The 24594-nt window shown below is 32.8% G+C and overlaps 2 protein-coding genes across 3 annotated transcripts; both read left to right on the forward strand.

The window, feature by feature from the left end:
* The first annotated feature begins 9246 nt into the window (after positions 1–9246).
* LOC129323064 (cyclin-D4-1-like) lies at positions 9247–11896 on the forward strand. Its single transcript, XM_054969612.1, has 6 exons — positions 9247–9854; positions 10388–10474; positions 10600–10698; positions 10788–10989; positions 11088–11209; positions 11369–11896. Exons 1-6 carry the CDS (start codon positions 9528–9530, stop codon positions 11609–11611), a joined length of 1080 nt encoding a protein of 359 aa, XP_054825587.1. The 5' UTR covers positions 9247–9527; the 3' UTR covers positions 11612–11896.
* A 7312-nt stretch (positions 11897–19208) lies between these two features.
* On the forward strand, positions 19209–20335 carry LOC129321508 (uncharacterized). 2 transcript variants are annotated; one of them, XM_054967284.1, is made up of 3 exons: positions 19209–19348; positions 19430–19473; positions 19596–20335. In XM_054967284.1, the coding sequence occupies exons 1-3, from the start codon at positions 19288–19290 to the stop codon at positions 20136–20138; spliced, it is 648 nt and encodes a 215-aa protein (XP_054823259.1). In that variant the 5' UTR covers positions 19209–19287; the 3' UTR covers positions 20139–20335. The 2 variants fall into 2 exon arrangements, with proteins under 2 accessions (XP_054823259.1, XP_054823260.1); XM_054967285.1 differs by lacking the exon at positions 19430–19473 and having other exon boundaries at positions 19222–19348; positions 19591–20335.
* Positions 20336–24594: the final 4259 nt, after the last annotated feature.

The following is a 24594-nucleotide window of genomic DNA, read 5'->3' on the forward strand; positions in this document are numbered from 1 at the left end:
GATTTACATGTAATTCATAGTTATTTTCATGCAATTCTGGAAGATTGGCAGGGGCGTGCTCTTTATGTGTTTGATTTACATATAATCCTCTAGAGATTATATGTAAATTATTCCTTAAGTATGCTCGCAAATTTTTCCCACATTAATTTACATGTAATTAATGGTAGTTTACATATAGATCCAAGGCATTAATAGGGGTGTCTTTTCTATGTGATTAATTCACATGTAATTTGCTAGATATTATATATAAATTATTGCTCAGGCATGGTCAAGAATTTTTTTTATTTCGATTTACATGTAATCCATAGTTGATTTCATGTAATTCTAGGTGGTTGATAGGGGTGTGCTCTTTGTGTATTTGATTTACATATAATCTGTTAGAGATTACATGTAAATTATTCTTTAGGCATGCTCATGAATTTTTTTCCATATTAATTTATATGTAATCCATAGTCATTTTCATATAATTCTAGGGGATTGATAGGTGTATGCTTTTTTTGTATTTGATTTACATGCAATCCACAAGATATTACATGTGATTGTCTAAGCCAAAAGCTTTGCACCCTAAGCCAGAACACTTGCACTCTAAGCCAGATCCTTTCCACCTCAAGCTAAATCCCTTGAACCTTAAGTCAGATCTCTTGCACCCAAGCCAGAACTCTTGCACCTTAAGCCAAAAACCTTGCACTTTAAGCCAAAAGCCTTACACCCAAGCCAAAAGCCTTGCACCTCAAACAAAAGTCTTCACCTAAGTTGTAACCCTTGTATCTCAAGCTAGAAACCTTGCACTCAAACCAAAACCCTTGTACCTTAAGTTAAAATCCTTGCACTTTTTAGTTGTTAAGTTTATATGTAATCCTTGATAATTATATAATCAACGGGTGTTGACTTTTTCTAGCGAACTTTCCAACGACACTTCAGCTACCAGCCAAAGCTCTGACAGGCGCACTATCACCTGCCAGAGCTCCAGTGATCGAATTTTGTGCCTTTTTGAAAAAAAAATTAATTAACACAGAAGAGCATTTCAATCATTTGTTCAAATTATTTAGTGAATAAAACATTAACCTTAATCTTTTAATTGCATTTTGTCTTTGAGATCAATTTCCTTTCTAACAAAGTTCTTTTCATCAATTTTTCCTTTTGAAATTGCAAATAGATTTGATACATAACAGTAATGTTCCAAAAAAGTTAACCTACTCCTTCTGATCATTTGTCCAATATACACGCAACTAGAAATTCAATACCCATATTTTAAAATTTTAAAATCGATGAATATTATGCATTGTATTACATTACACTCAATACCTGTACATGTAACTGTGCACCATAGGTTTTTTGTTAAATGCTTTTTCTCATTTCGTTGCAGGCAATAAGTTCTGAACCGAGTTAGCGAAAATTACCTCCTACGAACAACAACAAAAAAATCGTGAAAATTACCCTTATGACTCTCATTCAAAGTTCTAAGTGTACGGCACATTTTTTGTACATCATACAAAGATTAAAAACGGGTAATACGGTTCACTAATTGTTAAACATACCTTGGTTTGCTTAAGATTCTATCATATATATCTTATCAAAAAAAGATTATCTCTCTCTGTCTCTCACACACATATTATATTGATTTTTTTTTTATTGCTCGAGGCATCTCCACAATTGATAATCGAGAGACTAATTTCCTGACAAATTAGAGTATCATTTAAGAAGTTATCCTCTTTTAAATAATACTTTTTTATACACATATTTAAAAATCAAACTTTAGAAGGATGCTTAAGGCCCTGCAATCATCTACATCACATCTATTTGGTCATATTATATTGATGATATTCCTGCTAGACAACAAAAACAGGTATGGGCTTATCCATTGACCAATATCTTCAACTTTAGACCCCACTAACTCAACCTAAAAGGCCAAGACTGTAAACCTATTATCAAATGAGGGCCTGTCTTTTCATAGTAAAACATTAAAAAATAAAAGGCCTATCTCAAACTTGTTGAGCCTAATCAAGGAAGGGCCTAATCAAGTAGACAGCCCATCTTAGCTCTCATTTGCTGTTGCGAGATCGCCCCCTTCAATTTAAACTCATGAGGACAACCACACTCGAAAGGTCCTTCAGCATGGGTTCTTGTTCATGATAATCCATGTCAATTTAGCATCTAATCAATCAAGTCCATATACATGTATTTATGGATTTAGTAAACTCTTGATGGATTCGGCCAACCCCACTTTGTGCTTGGAGGCTTGTGATCTATTAGTGAATAGACTAAAGTTATGTTATATCTATTGACTCTTTAAAATCCAGCATGTATTAAGGAACCATAATCAGGTGGCACAGTGGAAGGAGGAATTTCTTACTCTTCTTTATTTGAGGTTGCTTCTCACTTCATAAGTAGTTTAGTTTCTCTGTGACGTGCTAGGCTTAGTCCTCTTCTTTATTCACTTTTTTTTTTTTAAAAAAAAAGTTGTGACATCTAGATCCAATTTGTTCTTGTTAGAATTGGAGGGGATAGTTACCTCCCATGATCCTCACGCACAATCAATATACAAGGGGTGGGGGAGTCAATTCCATGCATGAGAGAAAAGCATAGCAAAAAACAAATTCAACATCCCTCTCAAGTTCTCGTCTTTTTCTCTGTCTCCGATGATTTCACTGTATGTCTAAAATTGAATTTGAAGTGTAATTCAATCTCATATGTGGTTCCGAGTTTTACCGATGGAAAGCCAGTAAGAGTTTTTACAGAGACTAGAGTAGAGGTAAGACACTCTAACCTCCCAAAATCCTACATGCACACATATTGATTATGCACTTACGTTTTTTTCTTAGAAGGAATGATGTTTGAGATATAATTAGACACTAAATATAAATACATTTCTTTACGAGAATATCAACCTTAATTTATCATGTTATAGAAAACCATACCCAGCCCTCGTTGGTGTTATATATATATATATATATATTTCTTTTTTTACACCGTCAAATTCACTTCTCAACGCAAGTATTTTTAATCCTTCCACACAATCTTTTGACCACTCACTCACACGTTGACATGTGGACACAATCCTCATAATTAGTATGAGGATTAACACCAAGACTGACTGCCGGAGCAGGACCACATTTTGAAGTCCTTAGGCCAAACAGCCTAGTCAGTCACAGTCAAAATTGATTCGCTTGAATTCCCGCGTGCCCCTTCTCCTTACAATTATGAATTCTTAAAAGAACTTCGTGTTCCCGTCTGTGGGACACCGTAAAATCGCTAACAACAAAGCACAAGCCTCTCATCATTTTCAGTTTCACTAACACCACCAAGCAAACGCAGAGATCAAGAACAGTACTACATGTGTTCCCAGTTGACCATTCATGATGCAATATATGTTGGTAAAGCTTCTTCTTTTTATCTGTCAAAGGAGGCATATATGTGATTCTCTGCAAAAAAAACCAAACTGATCACTGACAACTGTTGACTACAAAGTAAGAAAAGGACTTTTTCTCTTTCTTTTTCTCATTCAAGGACCACGCATTCTTTTCATCATTCCTTTATCCTGTTCAAAGCTGCGGTGCTTTGACCATGGAGTTCAGCTAGAGTCACTCTCGAGCGACATAGAAGTGAGAATAATCTTCCATAAAAGAAACCAAATGTCTTGAAATTAAAGACAACTCAATTGTGGGGAATGTTATCTGATGTAACAGATTACAACGGTAAACTTCTCCGGTTACTTATAATTGTCGCGCCTTAACCCGGTTGGTCAAATCGTGGTTCTCCTACTTCTATAAAACATTGATGATGATATGTCTTTTATAAACACTTTTACTTGATGTACTACAAACTAAAGATTATAGACTTTAATTTCATATTTGATTTGCCGCACCACAGTACCATGAGGGCACAAAAAGAACCGAACATTAGCGGTGAGCTAGATAAAAAGTGGCATGCATGTTTCAAAGGCTGGATCAGTGGAATATTGAAATTCAAAATCAGGAACAAGGCACAGCCATAAAAAATGGAAAGACACACAGAGATTCTGTTATATATCAGTGGTAATGGAATCAGTCAGAGAAGCCTTGGCTTAGCTTATGGTCTGCTTTGCTTTCGTTTAAATTAAACGAGTTCGTGTGATTGTGGGGAAGGAAGAACTTTGGAGGGAATGGATCAAAGTAAAGGAGAAAGCACAAATATTATATGTTGAGTGTATATATTATATACATGGTGTAACAACAAAAAAAGGTTCAAATGAGAAAAATGAGAAAACACGTGATATGGGATATGCTGAGTATGGGGAATATTTGGGGACAACCCAAGAGAAGAGGATCTTATGAGACATGAGATAGAGAAAAAGAGGGGATAGCATCTCTAGGTAATGAAAAAGGGTTAGAGATGTGCGTTACTCTTGTTTAAAAAATGAGGAATTAGCATTTAGAGAATCATAAACTATGCGCCAACTTAACTTGGGGAGAGATCACCTTCTTGTGTTTCATGATTTTGGCTTCTTTGTGATCAAAGAAAGCAATATATAGTTTAATCTTAAATCATCAATAATCAATATCAATACACACACACTAAAGTATAATAAATTTTCTTTGCGGATGAATAGTTCTTTGAACACTAACATTTTATTTGCATATTAATTTGGTGTTACCAAAAATATTCCCCGCTGGCTAGCTAGAGAAACTATATATACTCTTTGAGGGTCGGAAGGACAGATAGGCACCCCAACCACTCATATCAACATCAATAATTGCATAGCAATATTCATATTTACTCATACATTATGCATTGCTAGGTACATTAACCTATCAAATTGGGGCATAATGATTCAATTAACCATGAAAATCAAAAGTTTGACATATAAGTAAAAGTATACATATTCATAGCTCTATCGTTATAAATAACAGTGCCCCTTGTCTGAATAAACGTTACAATGAATCATAAGCGATAAATGTTTTTTTTTTTTGGGCGAGAACCATAAATAACCCATTAAAATTTATTAGAATATATCGTCATAAAATTGTCTTTTAAAATTGCATTGAAACAACTTCTTGTCCACACTTAACTTCTGAATTAGAATGATTACTTTGATTCAATTTGTCTGGCAATTATATGGGACCAAACCACTTCAAATGAAAAACAGGTATCTGAGAAAAGTTAAAATAATTGGTTCAAATCACTCTAGAACCAATTGAAAACTGGCGAGGGTGACTGGTTGCATTGTTACCAATTTTTAATTTTTTTTAAGTTACATTTTATGCACATTTATACAATACATAATTATTGGAAAAGAAATACTGACAAGTAAACATGCGAGAAACCTGAAGAAATATTATAAATTATAAAATTATAAAATAAGTGCAAACATTATGAAAATATGGGTTAATAAGCAATTTAGACCCTAAACTATAAGTCTAAGGGTGATTTGAATTATAAACTTTAAAAAAAGTATATTTTGAGCCTTAAACAATTAAAGTTAAGACATTTTTGTCTCTACCATTAACTTTCAACAAACGTCCGTCAAATTCATTTAAAAAAAATTACACTTTAAGCTTCAATTTAATAAAAGCTTGTTGAATGTTAACAGTAAGGGCAAAAATTACGCTAACTTTAATTATTTAGAGTTTAGAATGCATATTTTTAAAGTGTAGGGTTCAAATCGCCTCTAATCCTATAGTTTAAGGTCTAAATTGCATATTAACTCTTTTGTATTTTAAAAAATGCATTCTAATTAATAATAATTCAACAATAACAAAAAAATGTGTATTTTGCATATTATGTCAATTTTTAAAAATATTTTAAAGGAGTATATAAGTTTTGGGTTTGAATTGATTGATGAAAGTAAAAATTCATAAAATAAAACCAAATGCTTTTATGATAAATAAAGAGATAGAAAAATAAGCGTATGAAGAAGAATCTATCCTAAATTTTTCCTTAACAAGGAATGGTAATATTTTTTTCACTGATATTGTTATGAGATTCCATTAGGCCAAGGAACAAACAAGAAAAAAATATGAAAGCGTGCTCATAGTGAAATATCATATTATGCTCATATTGCTGTCACTGATAACTTATCAAAACCCCACCCATCAAGAATAAAAATAATTAACTCAACACCATTTCATTCATACCTACCATAATCTCCACAAAAATTACTTTACTCATTGTTATAATTTATAGCCTTCTTTTATATAGTTTTATCATCATTATCATTATCATTATTTATCTTTTTTTTATTCCTTCTTCTCATATCCTAAAAAACTTGTAATATTATCACCGATTAATATACAATAGAACCTTAAGCTTTTAAAAAAGTATATTCTAAACCCTAAATGATTAAAATTAGGGCAATTTCACCTCTATCGTTAACTTTTAACAAACGTCCATCGAATTGAAATTTAAAGTATAATTTTTTTAAATAAATTTGATGGACGCTTATTAAAAGTTAATGGCAGGGCGAAATTACTCCAACTTTAATTATTTAAGATTTAAAATGTACTTTTTTAAAATTTAGGATTCAAATCAACCTTAGACCTATAGTTCAAATTCTAAATTATATATTAACCCTAAAAATATTACATATCATAATTATTTAATTTTTATCTTTGCTCATTCTATATTTTAAATTAAATTTATTATTATTTTAATTTTAAAACAATTTTTTTCCATATTTTTGTTATCATTTTTTCTTTTTAAATTAAAATAATTAGCATATATTTTAACAATTTAATCCCGATCAATTTGCTGACGCTTGGATAATTAAATTATGAATTAGTATCAATTGGTTTAAAATCTGATCCAACTTTTACGACATAATGTTTGATTTGGTATTAGACTATAAGTAAAATATTTTTTTGTCCAAAAATTGAAATGCATAATTTGTAGTCGTATCAAATTCTTCCCTTTTTTTTCCCCGGACAAAGTCTAAAATTTTCAGGTAAGCAGAATTTGCGCTAATTAACACAATTTATTGTGTCAAACTCGAAGAGACTGCTCGGTTTTGAGATCATAACATTTTTATCTTTAATATGTAATTAAATGAGGATTTTTTTTTTTTGGGGTTTCTCATGATTATCAATTCATTACGTCATAACAAAAGACAACATTACGTTAAGAGCATACCAGAACTATAGCCCATAGTACTTAAGAAGTTACTCCACAAACAATTAACTCTACAGAACAAAAGTAGACATCATAGAAACATTCATAATGACAACACACAATAATAGACAAAGTACTCACAGACACCCAGTAATACGACGCATACAAACAAACGCCACATGATCAGCACCAACAATAATGAAATGAAAAGTCGGAAATATAATTAGCCAATTTTTTCATCAACATATATAAAATAAAATTCAAGAAACATATGTAACAATAAATCCAATTGCCCTCTTATGCTGAGGGAGAAAATGAGATTGAAAGCGTTTGGCTTCGTGTTACTTTTGTCAAAATGTAGTTTTAATTAAAATAATGTGAAAATAACTTTTAGTTAAAACAACAATTTTTCGATCGTTCAATGCTAAGGTTTATTGTGACTCGTCTGAAGCTATCAAGCTCATCATCCTCAGTAAACATGATTAGAGTCACTTAGTTATATTGTGATTATTAGGAATCTTATGATGAGTGATTGGGCTATTACTCTTGACTATTTCGTTCATTTAGAGAGGCAATCTTAGTGCATATTAGCTTGCATGCCATGCTCATTGTCATAATTTTGACGTTGATGTCCTCAATGATTCCCTAAATTACAGGAAGATCCATGTCTCTGATATGACTTAATATATCGTCGCTTGGGTCGTTTCGTGGCCTTTTTATTAACAAAAAGACCCCACATTTTAACAACATCAACATGAATCAAATACACTTTTCATTGCAATCACTCAAAATGGGGAAAAACAAAGGGTGGGTTTATTCATTCTGCAAACACGCACCAAGGTTTTATAGCTAGTAATATGATTTATGTCAGAAGTTATTTTTTAATGTTGATTCAATGTACGCCTTAGCTCTGATTTAAATACAACATGACAAAATTAAAATTACAATAGACGTGATGATTTATCTATTATATCTTTTTTAGATAAATTTATTCATTTATATACAAAAATGTGACATCGTGCTTAAACGATCATTGCCAAAAGATGAACTAGTTGATAAGTATTTGGCCAAAAAAAAAAAAGTTCCTAAGTAAGTCATTTATTTCATATTAAAAATTACAAAATAAATTTAAAAAAATGGGATGTTAAGGGAGGTGTCCCTTCTTAACATTAGGGCACGGGACTTGGATATTCTTGTCCCGTCTTAAAAAAAAGTGAAATTAAAGTTTTGTCATGTGTCCCGCCTCATTAAGAATCAAGATGGGGCATAGACAAGATTATGATATCTTGCAGTCTCGATAAATCGAACAATGTAAAAGAAATGTTTGGATAATAATATTTATTAAAATTTTAAATTGCATAATTTATTAAGTTTAAAATTAAAATAATATGAGCACATAAATCACAACAATTTAAAATTAATTGTTGAGTTATATCAATCACAACTACTAGTGTATAATATTATGGTAACAATTAGAAGCAATCTTTAAGCTATAAGAATAACAACAACAGATAAGCTAAGCATAACATTAAGTTATTATTATTTTTATTTAGTTGAGACATGCTAAATTAATTGCTCTTCTAAAAATAAAAGTAAAAAATACAATATAAATAAATATTATTAAATAAATAGATATAAGAATAAATTACATTAATATAATTAATAACTTATAAAAAAATATTACCATGTACTATAATAAATTATAAAAAAAGATATTATCATGTACTTTTTACTCTGTGTCATTAAAATTATTAATATAAAAAAATTTAATTTTAAATAAGAATTGTATATATTAAAATTATAATTAATATGAATATAAATTATACTAATATATTTAATATATATTTTTAAAATAAAAAATAATATTCAAAATAAGATAAGATGTTTTGAGAATAAATTTCGTGTTCCATCTCATCCTGAATTTTTTTTTCATCCCATTTTATAAAGTTCCATCTAATTGTTTTTGATTCAAGAGGAGCCACATCTTAACATGATCAAGATGAAATTCAGCCAATTGAAATGGTTTTAAGGTGAATGCCCCCACTTAACATGATTTTTCTCCTTAGACAATTCCAATTTCAACCAAATATTCATTTACTTTTGGAATCACCAGAACGGCAAAATCTTTTTGGCATTATTGCTTTCGTTTTTGGTTCTGTAACTACGGATGCTCAACCAGCTTCCTTCATCTCTCTTCTTTTACCCTAAAAAAAGGCACATGTCGGCTTCTACATAAAGCTCACCTCCTTCACTACTCTCCTGCCATCCCTTACACTTTGTGCCATTGTACACTTTCTCCTTCTCTTTCCCCCTCTATAGTGCTCATCTGGGTTTCTCATTTTGTTCGTAATGCTCCATAAAGTTAATTTCTTTCAATCCTTCTGCTGAACACTAATTTGATGAGGAGGTTTCGTTCGATTTTATCAGCATTTTAAGGTCCTTCAATGGCAGACAACGTGGACCCTGCGACTTCAAACCTTCTGTGTTTGGAAAACAGTAATACGTGCTTTGACAATTCCGAATGTAATACCGGGGATGAGTTTGGAATTTCTTTTAACCAACAAAACGATAGCGGACGCCATCATAGTCCACCTTGGGATAGCCATGGATCCGGGTCCTTCGTGTGTTTTCCGATACAGAGTGACGAAAGAGTCAGGCTAATGGTTAAGAGGGAGAAAGAGCATTTGCCCAGAAGTGATTACCTGGAGAGGCTGCGTAGTGGAGACCTGGAGTTGAGTGTTAGGAGAGCGGCTCTTGATTGGATTTTGAAGGTCGGTTTCGTTAATTTTTCTAATGTTATTGTGGGTTTATGCTTCTTTGATTCATTAGAAATTGTCTTGCACCATGTTCCCCTTCTCATTCGGAGAACAGGATTTAAGATCAATGTTCTTGTTTATATTGACTCTTAAGCTTGTAAATGAATTACTTCTAACGCAGTTCATCTCATCGGAAACAGTCGGCTCTCAAGTCTCGTTTTCTCCAATAGTAATCGATTTACAATGTCTAGCTTTCTGGTTGGATTTCAATTGGATTCTGCTAAATTTTCCTGTGATTTTCTCTGTTTTGCAAAACTCGAAATTGATGATGGGGCAGTGGTATTAGTGTCTAGTCCTGAACTGATCTTGCAGCAACTTGTCGACATTCTAAACTGGATTTGCATTTTCCTTCTTTCTTTGCTTGTCTGTTCTTTCACTTCTGTGATTTTCTTTCTTCATTTCTGGTCGTTACACTGATCAAATCCTTTTTCTTGCCATTGGTTGGGCACTTCTCTCGGTAATTCTAATTTGTGTTGTGTGATTAACAGGCACATGCCTATTATGGTTTTAGTCCATTGAGCTTTTGTCTATCTATGAACTACTTGGATCGCTTCCTATCATTATATGAGTTGCCTGTAAGATCCAATGCCTAAGCTAAGCATTCTTTGTCTTGTTTACTTCTTTTGTTGGTGTGATTTCTTTCTGATGGTCTAATGTCTTTCTATTTGGTTTTGCTGCTCTATTCTCTTGGTCTATTTAGAGAGAAAAATCTTGGACCGTGCAATTGCTAGCTGTGGCTTGTTTGTCATTGGCAGCTAAAATGGAGGAAATTGAAGTACCTCTCTTAGTAGATTTACAGGTGAACAATCATGTTATTTCTTAAGATGGTTATAGCCTTTTTTCTTTGTCCTTGCCTCTAATTTTCCTAATGATACTTGAAATGGGTAGGTTGGAGAACCAAAGTTTGTATTTGAAGCAAAAACCATTGAAAGAATGGAGCTACTAGTGTTAAGCACATTGAGATGGAAAATGCAGGCTTTAACTCCTTGTTCCTTCATAGACTACTTCCTCAGTAAACTCACAACTGGGAAGCATCCAAGTAATTCATCCATTTCAAGATCAATACAGCTCGTAGTTGGCACAGTTAGGGGTATCTCCTAAATTCTATTTCAATATCTTGGCCTTTTGTAGATTTCTGTTCTTGAAGAGTAATGGGTTTAAACAGTGCTCGTTGGGAAATCAATGCAGGTATTGACTTCTTGGATTTCATGCCATCTGAAATTGCTGCAGCAGTGGCCATTTCTGTTACAAAGGAACTGCAAACAATCGAGATTGACAAGGTCATCTCTGGGTTAATGATGGAGGAAAAGGTAAACTCGGTGGTTCCCACACAACAAACAGAATAAAACGACAAATTTACTTTTTCTCTGGGAAAGTAAATAATTATGCGTGTGTCTGTGGCATGACCCTCCTTAGATGAATACTGAATTGTCCTGTATCTTGAATTCCATTGTGTTTTCTGGTTGCAGAGAGTCCTCAAGTGTCTTGAACTGATAAGAGATTTGTCCTTGATGAGTGTTTCTGCAAGTTTGAGCAGAAACTTGATGCCATTGGTGCCCCAAAGCCCAGACGGGGTGCTGGATGCTGCATGCTTGAGCTACAAAAGTGATGAATTAACTGTTGGGTCATATCAAAACTCTTCACACGATACTTGTAATGCTAAGAGGACCAGATCAGACAGACCTTCTTCTGATGGGACTTTCAAGTCATAAAATGAAAGTTTCTTCATTCACCAAAGTTGAATTATTAGTTTGGTTGAGTGGGAGTTTGGTGTGGCCTTGGAATTAAAGGGTATCCCCCTCTGACACACTAGTGGGAAACAAGAGTGTGTTTTGGGTGAGTAAGAGAAATTTAGTAGGTATCATGCTTGCAGCATGAACAAGATAAGTTACTACCTATTCATAATCAGATTCATAAACAGCTAAAAATGGTTTGGAGGTGTGGATGATGAAGGCAATTTTGATGAATCAATGTGTTGTTGAAGGCCAGCATGACAACTATGAAGTTGCTATTTAGTGAAAATCTGTTAGTATTATCATTATCGTCATATTGTTATTATTGGGCTGTAATTTCATTTCAGGAGGAAGAGAAGGAATATATGGAGGTAATTTTTGTTGATGTTTTTATGTGTTTTATGGTAAACATAAATACATCAGTTATAATAAAAAAATTTCTTCATAAACTAGAAGTTTTAAATTCCAATATGATTGCACATATTCACATTTGTTGGGGCAATCTAACAAATAGTTTGGTCATGAGAAATTTGTGTTCAGTCAGTTTAAGATTGTATTATTAATGAATAATAAAATTAGCAAGCTAATTTTAAATTTTAAAGTGATGTTGTAATTTATTTCTCAGAGACAGATGATTTTACTTTTGAAACAAATGGAGAGTATGTTGAACATATAAACAAAAACAAATGAAAGGTTAGTTTAGTTATATTAACAAGAATAGTGCAATTTGCTTTTCGAGGAAAATGGGTAGTTAAAACAAATGCGCGCTTGCTTTTCGGTTTCAGACATGTGTTTGGAAAAGCTACAATTTTTTGAAATTTAAAGAATGAGATTCAAATAAATTAAAAAAATATGATTTTAAGCCTTTATATTTTGCTCGCATTTTTCTATTAATTTTTATATTTTTTTTTTTGGTTTTACATCTCCATCTTTTATTTTTTATTTTAGGTCCTTACACTTTGTTAATTTATTTATGAAAGGGTTTAAAACACTAAAAAATAAAAATATTAAGATCTAAACAATCAAAAAAAGTGTAAGAATTAATAATAAAATTTGAGTAAAATATAGAGATTCAAAGTTATATTTTATTTATAAATTATATATGTTTTTTAAGGTTGGGGTTAAGTATGAAGTGTGAGATTCATATAAAGATAATGTTATCAAGTTTTTCTTAATAGAGGAATAATAGTATTCCCTTCATTAAAAAATATAAAATATTTTTAATTGAATCTTACTTCTCAATAAATAGTTACCTATTTTTAAACTAATCATATTTTTTTATTTACTCATATTAAATATCCTATAATAAATATAAAGTCATTATTAATAGAGATATTTTTGAAAAAAAGATGATTATATCTTAGAAAACTAAAAATACTTTATATTTTTTAACATTCAACTCTTCAAAAAATATCTTATTAGTTTAAATAGAGGGAGCATAATTTAAAAAATTTCATATTCAATGTAGTCCTGCATCTTGCATGCAATAAAAATGAAAATGAAAATATTGCCACAAATAAATGAAAATGAAAATGAAAATGAAACTTGATTATGCACACTCGGTCAGCACTAGAAAGGATATAGGGATTGGAAACCACTAGTATAGGACCCACAGGTTCTGAGCGAAGCAAGAAGGCTACGTGGCCCTCCTCCAGCTCTTTGTTTTGAGTGATTGACCAGTCAAACTCCTATGTTTTAAAAGAGGTTTTTATTATAACTTTGCTCTTTTAAGTATATTTTATTAGAAAAAAGTACACTGTGCATACTGCATAAAGCATGCATAGTTATTTATATTCTAATCTCTGCACGGCAATGCAACTGTTTTATGGCAAAATAACAACTACAATAATGAAACAGAATGCTCCCTTCATTAAAAAAAAAAAAAATATTTTTAATTAAATTTTACTTTTTAATAAAATAGTTACCTAATTAATTCTATCTTTTTATATTTATCTCTATAAAACACCCTACAATAAATATAAAATTATTAATTAATAGAGGTAGCTTTAAAAAAGGACAATGATTACACTTCAAAGATTAAAAATGTCTTATATTTTTAAATATCTAACTCTTTAAAAAATGCCTTATATTTTTAAACGAAAAGAGTATTTTTTTGGCCATAAATAATAATCAGATATTTAAAAAAAATTAAAATAAGCTAAACAGCTAAGCATGGTCAGATTGATTAATCGTAATCAAAACCATAATAACTAATGACATTGTACAAAATATACATATAATGGATCCCAATACCCGGATATGCATCGCATATGCATGAAGAACTACCACAAGTGGGAACTGACAATTCCCTTGAAATTCTAAAATCATAATTAATCCTCCAAATTATAAACTAATAAAATCCCGTTTGATCAGCTCATACTTTATTTGTTTTACTAATTATATTTGTGATTATGTTCCCATCTACTACCATAGACACATGGCTTAGCTAAAAATTGAAAATAAGTATCTAAACTTCATATTTGAATTTGGCAAGTGACTTAAGTTCATTCATTTAATAAGTGTCTCATGTGGCACCATAATAACCATTCAATTTAATCAAATAATTATAAGAGATTTTGTCATATAATATTTAAAAAGTACTAGGTTTTAAATTTTTGGAGGGAATGACATATGTAAGGTGTGTTTTCACTATAGTAAAAATTGATTTGTCGTGTAATTTTTAAGCACTGATAAAATCTAATGACTATAATTAAAATACTTATTATGTGAGTGGACTTATACCACTTACCTAATCAAAATCCCTAAACTTGCAGTGTTGATGAAGAGACAAATTAAGGACCCTTCTTGATTAATGTGTATTTTCATTCATATTCTCTTCGGTGGCGAATATAAATTTTGTTTTCACACTCCTCATAGCTTAAAAATTAAAGACGAATCAACATGTCTGTTTCTGACGAGATTATGGACAAAGTTGAAACATGAACAAAAGTGTTTCTTAATCACCAAAGACAATAATTTGTAAGGAACGATAAGCATTGCCTGAGTTGAAGCTCTATAGCACTTATTCAAAATAATTTAAGTTCTCTCAAAATCATGTTCTTTATTACAATACACTCACGAGGATAAGAGATTATTCGATATGCAGAATTAGAATGCCACTTTTTACTATATTTATAGGGCAGCTATTAGATATACCAATTGGCTTGCCTATCAATCATCCCATGATACTTTTGATTCCAAGCTTTTTTATGATCCATCTTTAAGGTGTAAATTTTTTTTAAATTCTCATATGACTTGATTTTGTTGTCTCTTGCGTAGATTTTTTCGTGGCCTTTAATTCAAAAAGAAGAAGTATAACATGATTGGTCGAGTCTCGTTCTCATATACTCAAATCCACTCACTTTGTACGAAGGCAGAATTCAAGTTGTCTTCAACTCAAAATCGTAATATAAAAACAAACAGCACATCAAGAATTGGTAAGAGAATAACCAGAAAGAATTATACTTGGATCTGGATGGATGGAGTTTGATTTTGATGCAGAGAAATCTCAAGAAAGGGAGAGAAATAAGATGGAGAATAAGGTTGATTTTCCTTTATAATGGTGTCAGTATTTCTGGTCCGAGTCTCTCGCTCTGTGTATGCTAAATGCATGTGAGCAGCGTTAGGTAATGGGGACAGAACAGTGTACTGCCAACACTGACTGAGGTTGTTGAAAGTTTTACAGCTTTGAGTCAATGGAGTGACGAAGCCCCTCTCTCCCCCCTCTCATCTCATACACATGCTCGTCATCATCTTGTGTTTTTTAACATCTAAAAAGATTAGGTTTTCGCTCTTACATACTGCTTTCTCATAAACTAAACGCGATACTCCATGTTAAGAATTGATTGTTCTGAACACAGTTCATTATGGATGGATAGTATATGTGAGGGTTCTGAAAGGGTCGTGCAGAGAAAGGACAAAAATGAGAAGCATCAGGATTGATTGTTGATTTGGTTGAGCCACAGATGAGTTGAATTGATTATTGATGGAGAGAGAGAGAGAGAGAGAAAGAGAGAGGTTTGACTCATGAAATTAAAAGGCACAAAAGAAGGAAGCAAGCTTTGTACTGCGCAGGACTGGAGGGAGAGAAAGAGCAGAGAGCAGAAGAATGAAGATGGAAAAAGATGATTCTTATATGCCCAGAAAAAGATCAGTGCTTTTGATTACTCTCGTCTTCTTTCTGGCCTCTTTTTATTGATACGATGCAGAAACTGAGGCACAAGCATATTCCCTCACAACCCCTCGTACTTTTATCATTTTATGTCGCTTTTTTTAATTATTCAAATCAAATTAAAAAGGCGACATTTTTTTCGAAGTTTAATTCACAAATGTTTTTTTTTTCCTGGTGCAGTTATGGGTTGGGGACATGTTACAAAACTAACTAGAGTGACATCTTCCATGTAAACCGCTTGGCATGAATACGCTTGATGATTCGCAGGATATTGTCAAATAACATCACAAATATATAGAATATTCATTTTTTTCAAAAAAAAAAAACAGAGAATAAAAAAGGGATTCAAAATATAATATAATTGATCTGACAACAGTACATTGATGGAATAATTATTCGCTTGTAGTTATCCACTGGGTTAGCATGGGAACAAGAACACGACACAAATAATGTGAATCTGCAAAGAATTTGAGCACTGATGTACAGGCCCTGCGTCTGACGAGTCTCCAAATAATGATTCTCTTCTTTTATTTTCCTTACACAATATGTATGTGTTAGGTTATCTAAGTTTGGCTGGAGATAAGATAATATAAGAAGTCTCACGTTATATAAAGTTGGATTTAATAATTATAAAGAGAAATATGTTATTTTCCATTAAAGTTTTTCGCTAAATAATTTCTTGAAAATGAAATTAAATTTTCTTACAAAATTTTTTGCTAATACAACTATTTAAAAAGGAATATATAAGGCTTCGTTAAATTTTCTCGCTAATCTAACTTTTTTTAATAGCGGGACTTGTCAAAATTTTTTTTTCATATACTTAAAAGTATATGAAAAAAAAATTTTGACAAGTCCCGCTATTAAAAAAAGTTAGATTAGCGAGAAAATTTAACGAAGCCTTATATATTCCTTTTTAAATAGTTGTATTAGCAAAAAATTTTGTAAGAAAATTTAATTTCATTTTCAAGAAATTATTTAGCGAAAAACTTTAATGGGAAATAACATATTTCTCTTTAATTTCTCTTTAATTTTCAAGAATCTATAAATTTGAGTATTAAGATTTTTAGTTAAGATATACGTCCTTCAACTACTCTTGCTTGTCCCTCCTCAAAGCTACATTTTACTCAGGACCTGTGAGTCCATTATTGTACACACATTTGAAGCCTAAAAATGAGACTAGCTTTGATTGTAATAGGGACTTGTGTGCGCCACACCATTTTAAGCCTGAAAATTGGGCTTGCCTTAAAAAAAAAAGGACTTAGTCAGTGGACATAAGATGATGTGAGAAGTCTCACATCAGATAAAGTTGGACTTAATAACTAATACTTCATCCAATCCACTTTATTAGTCACCTTCTAGAAATGTAAAGTGGTCCACTTTATAAGTTATTAGATTAATAGTGATATTTTATTTCAAATAAAATGTTTAAATTACCTTTAAAAAGTCAGAGAGAGAGAGATAAAAATGATATTATATAGTTTATTTACTTTTTGAGAGTTATATTTATAATTTTACTAAATGTTATTTTTTACAATTTTGTTGTATTGATATTGATTAGATTGGTAAAAATAATTTATAAATAGGACTAGACGGAGTATACAGTAAAAAGGAAGAACCCATAAACTTAAGCATTGAGGTTTTAAATTAAGATGTAGCGTTCTTCCACTGCTCTTGTCCGTCTCTCCTTTCCTCCGTTTTTGGGCAATCGCTTCTCATTCTTAACAGTATGAATAAATATAATAAAGATACAAGGAGATTATTTTCTCATTGTGATCTTACTCCATAAGCCTGGGGTTCATTGTTTCATCCTATAGTTTGGGATTGGTTTACAATCCTTCAAGTGAAGGATTTTTTTTTTAATATTTTATCATGTTCATCTTAATTCAAGTCTATCTATGTCAACAAGAATGTTTGAATACGAAAGACTATAAGTTTATTTATAGATGTGTTAAGATGTTAAATGTGAGTGAATTTGACTTGACATAAAAAGTCATACATTAGATAGAATTTTACTTATAAATGGCTGATCATATGTTGAGTGAAATGCATATCTCGAGTAAAATGATCTATAAATCCTCTTGTTTAATTTTTTTAGGTTAATATCATTTTCATTGCCTGGTATAAATGATGTGTCCCCCTATTATGCTGCGCCATAGTCGTACCATTAGGGGTATTCTCTTGAAGCTTTGTGGTGGGATTTGTTCACCATTAAAGACGACATTAGAGAAGACAATAATTATCGAGCTACTCTATTAACCAATACCGACTCTAGCAGATGACTGCTTCCATTTCTGAAGAGAAATTGAGATTAAAAAAATAATGGGTTATGAAAGATTAAAACTGGCTCTCGTTACACGTGGCAAATGATGTCCAGAATTCATCATGGATTTTATTTCCTCAAATAAATTAATCCTGGCTTGTCTGCTTTTAGACTAAAAACGAGTGGGGAGAAGCTTCAGGAAGCCTTGAACCCTCCATAAATGGCCTAGTAGTAGAGCCGGATTGGGCCTATTCGGGCAATGAGCACTTGACAATTGACAGGGACTAATTTGCAAAGTTTGAAATGTGTAAGGATGGGTTCGAGCAAAATAAAGTATTGGGACAATTTAATTGAAAGTCAAGGTTAACTCTAGGGACTAATTAAATAATGAATTTCCTAATTATTTTGAAAAGTTAGTATGTCATAAATTTGTATACGATCATTCAATAAAATAGCAATAATGAAACAACGAAAAGCAATGCTGCTTGCACGTCCGCGAGCTCGATGTTCTTGTCAACATTAATTAATGACAATCTTTTTCGAGCAAAATGATTTTTCTTGTTAGATATACACAATTATATCTAAATTAAGAAGGAAACAATATTGCCAACAAGAAAATTGAATAAATTAACAGCTATACAATTGAAAAAACTGAATAATACAAAAGATCTAATTAATTATTGTACATGACTTTAATGTTTTTTTTTTCACTTATAATCTTTTAGCAGTTGTAAAACTGAGGATCCGAATTGTCCCACGAGCCTAAATATAACTGGAGAAGGAGGGTCTCACTCAAAATAAAAATATCATCCATTGAAAAAGAGACACACACACACACCCCAAATCAAGTATGCCCTATTTCTTGATTGTGCTTTAAGGCCAACCCAACCCCATTTCCTTACACGCAAAGCATTTTTTTTTCAAAAGAAAAATAGTATATATAAGCATCTCGTTTCAAGTATCCCTTCATTTTCATGCGTTCCCAATATTCCTTCCCAGATAATTACATTTACATGTTAAATCATGCAAGGCTACTTTGTCTTATAATTTTGCATGAGCCAACTGAATTACCATCGCTAACTGTCATCTTCTCCTTAAGTTGCCCCAGGTCGTGTCATGTTCATTACAACTTGTAACAGGCCCCATCTCACCCAGTCCAAATCACCATGTTCATGTATAAATATGTAAACATGTCTCCTTATCGATCAGCTACACAGTTCAAGAATGAGCACCAACCTCAGCATGAACCAGTTGGTTAAATACACTGATCAGGCCGAGATTCAAGGTTCATTAATTACTTCTACTGATAAATTTCATAATTTCTTGTTGGCTTTGCTTATTACAAAATATCATTTGGGTTTTGCAGATTTTAACCGCGATGACAATGCTTGGTTTACCTCGATGCTTGACGTACAAAGAGTTCATTTCTTGTTTCCTAAGTTTCCTGATTTGCTTTAGAAGAGTATGGGTTTACCATGGGTTTAACATAAACTAATATTCTAATCTGCCATTGTTTTCATTTTCAAGCTCAGAATAATCACGCTCTGGGAGCGCCGTTGTCAGAGAAAGAGCTGAAGATACGAAGTGAGCTTGAAATGGAGGTGGAAAGGGACTTAGAACAAGAGATTAAAGACGGAATTTGCAATCTTTCTCTTAGACTTCACAGGCTCTATCAACGTCAGAAGGAGAGGCAGGTGAAAGAAGCATCTGAAGATAACAAAAGGAAAGCATTTTCTGAGGTGAACATCAGCATAAAAATGGAAGGGAAGACCAAAGTTGAAATCAAAGAGACAAAGAAAGAAGCGACTGAAAAGGATCATCGACGTTGGTGGATCAGTCACAGATCAGAAGATACGAAGCAAGTGTCTGGTCTCAATGGAAAGAAGGTTGATTGGGAGAAGACTCTGCGAGCGAGTTCAGGTACTGTTTCTGCAAACAAAATAAATGGAAACTATAAGCGTGAATCTGATAAAGGAAGGTCAAAGAATAAGGAAGGACGTCGTTCATCACCGGGACAAGTAAAAGGAGAAGGGAAGGTGGATCAGAAGCTTCTTCAGCTGGGATGGAAGGTTTAACGATTAATGTTTTGGTCTGTGAATATTGTTACTGTTTGCGTGTGTGATGATTTTGCTATGCTTACTTTATGATTACACGAGTGGATTGGAATGATCGATAACGTTTGTTGACCAAGAAAAGAAACAAGCATGGCACCCATGTGATGTTTCTTGATTGAAATTGAAATTAATAAAAACATTTTGGAGATTTTTAATAACGTTGTTTAAGTTAGACATAGTCAAGGTAACATATGGCACTAGAGATAGAGTTCTTAAAAGCAAATGTTGGTAAAATAAGAACAGCGTCTAGAGTGTCAATTATAGAGATTAGTATGTGCCTATATTATTAAGTGAAAAATGAACTGACTAATTTGTACAGCAAGGATTCTGGGCTCTCCAAGAGGCATGCTCACATAACTAATCCTGAACCATTGGATTCTTGATTCAACTAGCAAAGGAGTTATACTAATCTAATCAAAGGTCTCAAGTTGGAGTGAGAATGTAATATTGGTAATACAGCCCTTGCCTAAAAAGGTCTTGTCTCATCTTGATCCAAATTAGCTCATGTCCCAGGCTTAGAACACCTTTAAGGGTTAAAACACTAAGCAACCCGATGTATAGTAAATTAGGAGGAGGGAGCCCAGATGCAATAGGAGTACATTTTGTTGGGCCAATATGACAAAAGCGAGAAAGCCCAAGCACAGGAAAATGAGGTTGTTTAGGTAGGAGGAAGCAGGAGGGAAGGGAATTTGAAGGTGTAGGGAAAAGCAGTGAGGCATGAATCCGGAAAGCGAAAGCCATGCTGAATTCCTCGGAAACTGGTACCTTAACCTTTGGAATCCTTTGCCTTTTGTTTTTTGTTTTTTGTTTTTGTTTTTGTTTGGCTCTAGGGGATGAGACACTCATGATCCAAGCGAATCTTATGAGGTCCCCTCTTCTTCTGCTAGTTGTTTGTACGTTGAGTCCCCTTCTCATCCAGAATGCTAGATTCTACGTTTTTTCCTCCACACTCTTGTCTTCTCCTTTTTCCATGTCTCTTGTACAATCGAATCTTCACCAAACAACCTCTCCACTCTCTTTACGTCTTTTTGGGTCTCCATCATCATTCCTCTGCTCTTCACATCTAGGACACTGTTTATCAATACCAACAAGCGTTTAACTCAGTAAAAATTGTACTAGTTTATTCAAAGCTCTCAAATTATTTAAATCCCACGTTAAATATCTGTTAAAAAGTTTGTCATCACACAACGCTTATCATTATGATTCTATCTAACTTGATTTTGATTAGTTGGAGCCCTGGATAATTAAAAAAACTGTTTTGTGATAATTTGAACAAGTGGCTTCCACACGGGTGAAACAACATTCAAATATTTAAACCAGCTCCAAGAAGCACATGGAATCTTAAGCTGACATGGAATCACTAAGACTGAGAGTCTGTCCCCATCCCTGTAACAGGCCAACAAAAAACGAATTGGGACCGGGTTGACCCGTGTGATAAATAGTCCGACGTTGAAGTTGGTCGGAGTTGACTTGCAGACGAAACCAGCTTCTCCCCGAGCTTTTTGGAGGAGCCATGATGTAATAATCATCAAAGTAGTTGTTGGAGGGCGGTACTCTTTCATGCCGTACAAACACGAGTCGATTTTATCGCAAAAGCATGTTTAAGGCTTTGATTAAACAAATAACCGCCATTAATGTCCGATGAACGTGGAACCAAAGAACTCATTCTAGGGACATGGAAGACATTAAGCTAAACGCTGAGGGCGGATGGGTGACATTATGCATTGAAACGTTGCGTTTTGCAGCGACAGGCGTCACCTAGTGCAACGATTCCGATCTAAGCCACGTAAGCTGACATTTCAAGAACAGGCCGCAAAGCGCTCCAAGCATCAAACGCTGCGTTTTGAGGCAACTGAGAATTACGTGGCAGGAGGTCTGACTTCGCTGACATCGACACTTGGATTGCGTGGTAGTAGTTGAATTGCTCGCGAGTTCACCCATTAGCAAACCGAAGGAGTTTTGTAAGTGACTTTCTTATTTAGTCCATTAAATACGAGTACATGACAAGTTCTCACTTTTAATTAACATTTTTATAATTATTTTTTCACAAATCTCATCAACAATAATAAAATATGGCTTACTTTACTTTCAATAGTTATTTATATTCTATAATTATCATTTTTATTTTTATCTCTTCTCGCTACTTTTTCCTTTTGATTCTAAATTTCTTCACTTGAAATTGTGTTCAAATCAACATATTTTTTAATGAAAAAATTTCTATTATGTTATTAGTGGGGAAAATATAGTTGAATTTTAATTAAAAAAATAAATTAACAATAGTTCTATCTTCAAAGAAAAGATTAAAAAGCAATAAGAGTAGGTTTATTTATACCTAACTACAAAAAAGGCCCCTATTGCTTTCTCTTTTCTAAGAATTAATTAGCAATACTACCTAGCACAATTAATCATTTTCAAGTCCATTGACAATTGAGCTTGAGAAATTGACAATCATTTTCAAGTCCATTGACAATTGAGCTTGAGAAATTGCCCATAATTGTCAATGGACATGAGAATCATCAATTGTGCTAAATGAAACTTGTATATAATTCTTTTTCTTCCTCCTCTGGTCACTGCCATTCCCCCTATTTAAAATGAGTCAACAAGACAAATAGTTCGATACCAAGCATTCAATCCTGCTCGCTACTTCAAACAATGGTTGTCAATAGACATGAAAATAATTAATTGTGATAAATGAGACTTGTATATAATTCTCTTTCTCCTCTGGTGTCTGCTATTCTCCCTATTTAAAATGAGTCGACAAGTCAAATAGTTCAATTCCAGCCATTCAATCCTGTTCGCTAGTTCAAACATTTAGCTTACCCTTATCCTCATGTAAAAAATTACAATCTCATTTGATGATATATCTTTTATAATTTGCTATATAATTAAAGATGATAAGCCAGCACAAATGCCAAGTATCCAATTTAATTTTCATTTTAAACATGTACAGTAGGAGCAGGCCAGTCAACAGCACAAATCTACTTATTCAATGAATGTCCCACGCAATACATCAATAATCGTCAGTTTTTTATTCGATTTATTTTATCTTCAACGCCTTCAAACCAAACTTACAGCGTTTTTATTCTATGCTGGTCATGCTACTTCCTTTCACTGTTGGTGAAACGATAGAGGTGAAGGAGGGAGAACCCAAGTGATGGAAGAGCACAAGAAGATCAATGAGCTATCACAGTCTAGTACTAATCAAAGAGGGAGCGGCGAATGAATGAATGAATGTATATATATATAGAGAGAGAGAGAGAGAGAGAGTGAGAGAGAGAGAGAGGACCACAAGAACTATACCACATCCCAATATGATTTATTTTAGTCGCTCCATCATTCTCATGGTTTAAGTACTGGGCAGATTCAGTCATGCATTATGATGAAACTTATATTCTCTTGTCAACAAATTAAAATGCTCATCATAACCTCTTAAACCCAAAAACAAGAGTCCATCAACTTTCATGCTACATCTTTCGGCTTGTTTTCCTTCTTAATTATCCCTGTTAATTTCAAAACATACCTCTCTACGCAAGAGCACCTATTTTTTTGATCAAACTCGTTTTCCTGTTATGAATGTTCCGCAATTTCTTTAATTGACCTAAAGTAGTTTAATCAGCAGCTTTAAGGCATTTCACTTTCTTTCAATCACTCATATAGCTCCGTCATGTACACTAACTCTTGATTTGGATGACAGAGAATTAGAGAATAAACAATACTAGGAAACAAAAAGACTTAAAAAATAGAAAACATTTTCACAATTTAATTTTTGGAAATTTTCCTGTCTAGTATTTCTTTCCTATGTTTTCTTCCCATTTTCACCCTGTCCAAATCAAGCCAGTATGTACATATTTAAGCAGCAGTTAAAAACCATAATAACGAGCCGAGAGATTCTGTAATGAACCTCGTACAAATACTTGGGATCCTTGTTGAATCTACTTTCATGTCCGAATCTCCCCTTCATTGCAATGGTAGTAGTGGATTTGTGTGTTTAGTTATACATATTCTTGTTTTGAATTTGAACTCAAACACCCACATACCAGATTAATGTAAAGGATTCGACAGTCAAAATAAAAGAGAAAGATCAAGGGGCAAACTCAAATAGAAAAAAGTGGGAATATAAAAATTAGAGAGGAGATAAATGTAACATTATTGTCAGACGAGTATATCATGGATGTATTTATCCTACATCCTGCATGAGTTTTCTTTCAGTTTCTCTGATTTTTTTAACCCCCATTTTTTATTTTAAAAAATTAGTTCAAATTCTAGAAATAAAACGCACGCTATGTAACAGAAATCATTTGTAACCCCCATTTCCTCCCGAGTATCACTGACATCAGAACATCTGCTTCAGTTCTTCCATGCCTTATCCTTTATGGAAGAGTTATATTATATGCAACCTCACCTTATTAACAAAGTA

This window comes from Prosopis cineraria, unplaced genomic scaffold (genome assembly GCF_029017545.1).
Source record: "Prosopis cineraria cultivar Desert tree isolate PC_DT_omini unplaced genomic scaffold, ASM2901754v1 PC10, whole genome shotgun sequence".
Lineage (NCBI taxonomy): Eukaryota > Viridiplantae > Streptophyta > Magnoliopsida > Fabales > Fabaceae > Prosopis > Prosopis cineraria.

Bases quoted from the DNA above. Each gene is read 5' to 3' on its own strand.
- LOC129323064 (XM_054969612.1), top strand. From the start codon at position 9,528: ATGGCAGACAACGTGGACCCTGCGACTTCAAACCTTCTGTGTTTGGAA. The intron at 9,855-10,387 runs GTCGGTTTCGTT...TGTGATTAACAG, and splicing joins CTCTTGATTGGATTTTGAAG to GCACATGCCTATTATGGTTT. The intron at 10,990-11,087 runs GTATCTCCTAAA...AAATCAATGCAG, and splicing joins CGTAGTTGGCACAGTTAGGG to GTATTGACTTCTTGGATTTC.
- LOC129321508 (XM_054967284.1), top strand. From the start codon at position 19,288: ATGAGCACCAACCTCAGCATGAACCAGTTGGTTAAATACACTGATCAG. The intron at 19,349-19,429 runs GTTCATTAATTA...TGGGTTTTGCAG, and splicing joins TGATCAGGCCGAGATTCAAG to ATTTTAACCGCGATGACAAT. The intron at 19,474-19,595 runs GTACAAAGAGTT...TTTCAAGCTCAG, and splicing joins GGTTTACCTCGATGCTTGAC to AATAATCACGCTCTGGGAGC.